General features: G+C 40.4%; 1 protein-coding gene across 3 annotated transcripts in view; it reads left to right on the top strand.

The window, feature by feature from the left end:
- arl13b (ADP-ribosylation factor-like 13b) overlaps nucleotides 1-5118 on the top strand; it is a 9238-nt gene that overhangs the window by 774 nt on the left and 3346 nt on the right. The window contains exons 1-7 of one of the 3 annotated variants that reach the window (XM_032506721.1): nucleotides 833-1087; nucleotides 2440-2510; nucleotides 2840-3089; nucleotides 3629-3734; nucleotides 3862-4064; nucleotides 4146-4260; nucleotides 4694-4844. In XM_032506721.1, the coding sequence (XP_032362612.1) occupies nucleotides 1014-1087; nucleotides 2440-2510; nucleotides 2840-3089; nucleotides 3629-3734; nucleotides 3862-4064; nucleotides 4146-4260; nucleotides 4694-4844 (970 nt within the window). In that variant the 5' untranslated portion in view covers nucleotides 833-1013. Of the gene's footprint in view, nucleotides 1-832; nucleotides 1088-2439; nucleotides 2511-2839; nucleotides 3090-3628; nucleotides 3735-3861; nucleotides 4065-4145; nucleotides 4261-4693; nucleotides 4845-5118 lie in introns of those variants that run through there. The other 2 variants (XM_032506723.1, XM_032506722.1) reach the window with 2 other exon arrangements.

Raw genomic sequence — 5118 nt, 5'->3', positions numbered from 1 at the left:
CCAATCTAGTTTGTAGCCACAACTATATGACTAATTTGATGTTTTGGGTCAAAGAAGTTCATCGTGATCTACAGTACTTTATTACACATATGCATATTCAAATAGCTACAACCACTGACAGATCAGACATTCATGTTTACATTCAGTTACTTTTTCCACCCTTTTATATTACTTTATTTCACATTTTACTCTATTTTACTATATAGTTATCTCTATATTTGAACATGGCCTATTCTTATGTCTTCAATAGTCATCTAGTTTTTTTAACATGTGATTGTCTGTTTTATACTGATTAAATTAGAATTGTTGGAGGGAGCCTGAGAACTTGAAACTTGAGTTTGTCTTGTAATGTTGAAGATCCTACTGCCTATGTTTTATTATAATTGTAAGTAAACAATCTGCAAAATTTTAAATATAGGAGCCTTGTTACAGATTTTATATAGAGCATCTATCTATCTATCTATCTATCTATCTATCTATCTATCTATCTATCTATTTATTTTACTTATGTAAAGCACTTTGAATTGCCTTGTTGTTGAAAGCTGCTATACAAATACATTTACCTTGCATATTAGGCTATTAGGATAGGATATTTTATAGAGCAAACAATCTATTAATCAAGAACATATTTGGTAGATAAATAGATCTTGATGATAATCATCTAAGTATTTTCTTTAAACCTCTTATCTTGGATTCCCAGTATTTTTTAGCTGAATGTCCCTTTGTGACTGGATACAGAGCATGTAAATCATTCTGAGGGTGAAGCAGCAGGACCAGCAAAATGTATTTGCGAGTTCTTATCCCACGTGGTGCCTGTGAGGCATCTGATCCTTTGGATTTAGTCAGAAATCCTCACCTAATCCTACAGCCAGGTCTGTTCAGCGGGTCCATTCCTTTTGGCCGGTTGCTTTGAGGGGTTTGGAGCAGCGGGGACAGAGGTCCATGGGTTAGCAAGCGAGAAAGGGCAGCCAGCGATACACCTTTTTGGAGGTTTATAACAAGCGGCTGCCCTCATGAGGTCCAGGTGGCTCGAGAGGACAGTTAGATGGATAGTGCGATTGATGTCTTTTCGGCGCAAGTGTCAAAGTTAAGTATGCATCCAGGAGACGAAGACGGGTGTGTTTGTGTGTGCGATTTAGCTTTATGTGCATTTCTTCTCAGATATTTGCAGTCTTTTCTCCTTTTCAGTGCGAGTTCATGAAGTGGATTCAGTTGTGTCCTTTTGTTTTATATTTAACATTTTGGTCTTTTCATTCTACATAAGAGTTTAATGCCAGGAGGCATAGTGTCAACCAAATGATTTGCAAGGTTGCTGTTATAATTACAGCATAAGCGTCTACTGTCAAGGTGCTACATTTCTTGCTATTCATTTATTTTTTCTTCAAAAAGTGCCTCCAGTTTCTCCAATATTGTTGAGGGTTAAACTTTAGACCGTTTCATTCATTTTGGACAGGTTAGTTGGGGCTAAATGCTGTCAGTCTGTGACTATGTCCCAGTTTAGGTAAACATGTAGCACATTATAATGGGAATCTTGCATTGCTTTCAGAAAAGTTACACTTGTATATTAAAATTCCTAAAAAGATGGTCCCTTTGCATTAGTAAGATATATGGACCATTGAGCAACTTGGTGATCCTCCCGGCTCACTGTCCACGTGTGTGGAACTGTGCGTGCATGCATGCATGCATGCATACTTGCTGGGATGCTGAGATAACTGTGTCTTTCAGGATTCCCCATGCTTTTTGAACCCTTTTTGAGTCCTGATGTTAGTTGTTGGGTTTCCTTTTGCTGCATTTTAGTTTTTGCCTTGTGTCTGTTGTCTGCTGTGTTCAAACTCCGCTACATTCAGGAAGCGTCTTTGTTTAAGAGCAGATGCAATGGAAACGGGAGTTCATATTGTATAAAAGTTTGAATTTGTTGAGGAAAAAAACGTGTAGCAATATATATATATATAGTAATACTGAGGAGATGTGGCATCGGGATATCGATTCGTTGACAGGATAATTGTTATCAAATTTGATTCGTGAGACCAGAAAAGATTCCCATCCCTAGAATACAGTGAGAAGATTCTGGGTGAACAGAACAAACAAACGTCAATTCTTATTATTAGAATAACCATCAGTACTAATATTGCCTTGAGCAAAGAAAATGTAGTGTATCTCTGTCTTGTTTTATTTGTGTTAGCTGACCACTTGCTGACTCACTCAGTATAGTGAGCGCATCTCTGATTGCGTTGGTCATTCCGATCATTAATTGGCTTATCTGTGCCATTTCAAATGCATCATGAGACAAGCTTCTTTTAACTCATTTCCGGCACATTTGGACGCAGGGCACCATAAATGGCATCAGACGCTTCTTCTTCTGCCCCTCTTCTAACCTGGACCTCTGGACCTGAGGGATAGTGATGTCTGTGTTCATGTGTATTCATTCTGACCCAACAGGAAAGTGACTCTGGTTATGGTGGGACTGGATAATGCAGGGAAGACCGCAACAGTACGAGGAATCCAAGGAGGTTAGAACGGTTTGTCATGAATGTTAATAATGTACATTTAATGTTTTGCACATTTGTCTTGTCTTAAAAAAAAAAATCTTTGTAAATAATAGAAAAGTTGAGTTTGTAAATCATGCCCTCCATCTTGTCACGCCTCATTTACTCTTCTGTTTAATATTTTATGATCATGTTTATTTTACATCAAACTGCCTGACAGTTATGCCTCACTGCTTTCATATTTTATCACTGCTAATGATTTAAAAAAAGAAAGAAAAGTAAGTTGTCTGATGAGGTTTTATTACCGACCTTACCGAATGCGTTTGCTGATTTGTTTTGTTCTGTTTTTGCAGAGAATCCCGAGGATGTGGCTCCTACTGTGGGCTTTTCCAAGGTTGACCTCAAGCAGGGAAAGTTCGATGTGACCATCTTTGACCTGGGTGGCGGGAAGAGAATCCGGGGCATCTGGAAGAACTACTATTCCGAGTCGCACGGCGTGGTGTTTGTGGTGGACTCCAGCGACGTCCAGAGGATCCAGGAGACACGGGAGACCATGGCCGAGGTTCTCCAGCACCCGCGCATCGCAGGGAAACCTGTGCTAGTGTGAGTGTTGTATTAGCCAAGGAAATAAGACTTGACAAAGGTTCAACATTCATAAAGTTTATTGTTTGTGGCTGTATGTAGTTTCAGAGTTAAAAAATCAAAATAAAAATTTGATTACCAATAAAAAGATTATAGAGAAATTGTCTAGCCTCAAAGTCAATCTTGAATGCCTGGTCCAATTTGTTTCTGAATACGTGCACTGCAGGTTGATTCCTGGAGGCATGTGCTTTGTCAGTAATCAGGACACAAAGCACAGGTTGAGGCACAGAGAGTTTAAATTATTTCCCCAGGTATGCAGATAGTGTTGCAATCAACAATCCACAATCAAGGCAGAGCCATATTTCCATAAGATTTCCAGCCACTAATAACTATGCAGCTATGCAGAGATTGAGTTTGAGTTTGATAGCTACTTTATCTTTCTTTTCAAAGATTGAGTTGGTTGTACCTGGAGCTGGTCTACTCTTCACAGAACAGTTTGTATTCATTAAGCTTTTTCTTCATAACATGAATCACTAATAGCTCTTCTGCTCTGCTTTCAGGCTTGCCAACAAACAAGACCAAGAGGGAGCGCTGGCTGAAGCAGACATCATTGAGAACCTGTCGTTGGAGAAGCTTGTTAATGAGAACAAGTGTCTCTGTCAGATCGTGAGTGTTTGTGCACCTGTTGTGGAGGATGAATGACAATAAGGGCATTTGGTTTAATTGCGGTTTTATCCAAATATAGACAAATAGCCAGGCTCGTATATATATGTTATATATGTTCCTACCCCAGGAGCCATGCTCAGCTGTTCTAGGCTATGGTAAAAAGTTTGACAAGTCCATCAAGAAGGGCATGAAGTGGCTCCTCAACAACATTGCCAAAGACTACGAGGCCATTACTGAGCGCGTGCAAAAGGACACAGCCGAGCAGCGCGCACAGGAGGAACAGGACAAGAAGGAGAGGGCGGAAAGAGTGCGGCGGATACGGGCAGAAAGGTGAGGACACGCAAATCAACATATAGGAAATGAACAAATTGCATCACGTTTCAACAATCCCACCTCATGTTGTGTCCACAGAGAACGGCAGGAACAGGAAGAGGCTGAACGTGAGGGCAGGCAGATCCAGGAGGAGGAGCTTGATGATGAAAACATTCCCAGCCCCTTCCAACCAATCAGCAACGTGATTACAGAGGTGTGTGACCATTGTGTGTTAGGGGTGGAGGAAAAAAATGGACAATTGTATGTATGGGGATTTTTTTTTTTTGCATTTCCCTAGAATAATTTTTTTTTTTTAACCAATGATTCACCTAAATATTTTCTGTTTATACGATACCTACGACAAACACACTATACACATAGTACATGCACACAGCACATGTCTAAATTGGCTACAACACTCAATACTATCGCATTGCAGTACTTCTAGAATCGCAATGAATGAAAAGCGCAATACAAATCCGTTCGGCACCCATGGATCATGAAAGAATCGGATCGGGACAGAAGCATGTCCTCCCAGCCTTACTGTGCATTGCTGTGTTTTAGACTGTTGAAGACTTCCAGTTGGAGCCATAGTATATTTCGCAGAGCTCAGGAAGTATCGCTTGTGGCTTTCATGTTCCTTTCAGAACGAGGATAAAGAAAAGGAGAGGAAGAGGCAAAAAGAGGCAAGGACCAACAGCCCGAAGACAGAGGCAGATCAAGAGGAAGAGGAATATGAGGACGACGACGACCAAGAGCCAGACAACACAAGACAAACGCCGGAAAATCCCAGTTCAGGTAAGCACCAAACCACCACAACATCTTCAAACTTTTCTGCTTTTGTTTATTACTGTATACAGCGTTGTGGCTGGGATTTGCTGTGTGTTCGGGTGACCGGATAGCACCTCATGATTTGAATCACTTGGCAAATAGTTTGACAGTTTTATAAAATGGGTTTTCTGCCAGGATATTTATTTAGAAGACAACAGATAAAAATAATCAGACGTGAGGGCAGCGGGAACCTTTTTTAAAGTCTTTCCTCGCAGCTTGTGGTTTGGCTTTGCACCATGGG

Source organism: Etheostoma spectabile, chromosome 24, assembly GCF_008692095.1.
Source record: "Etheostoma spectabile isolate EspeVRDwgs_2016 chromosome 24, UIUC_Espe_1.0, whole genome shotgun sequence".
Taxonomy (NCBI): Eukaryota; Metazoa; Chordata; class Actinopteri; order Perciformes; family Percidae; genus Etheostoma; species Etheostoma spectabile.
The sequence above is the reverse complement of the archived record's forward strand: the minus strand, read 5'-3'. Positions and strand labels throughout refer to the sequence as shown.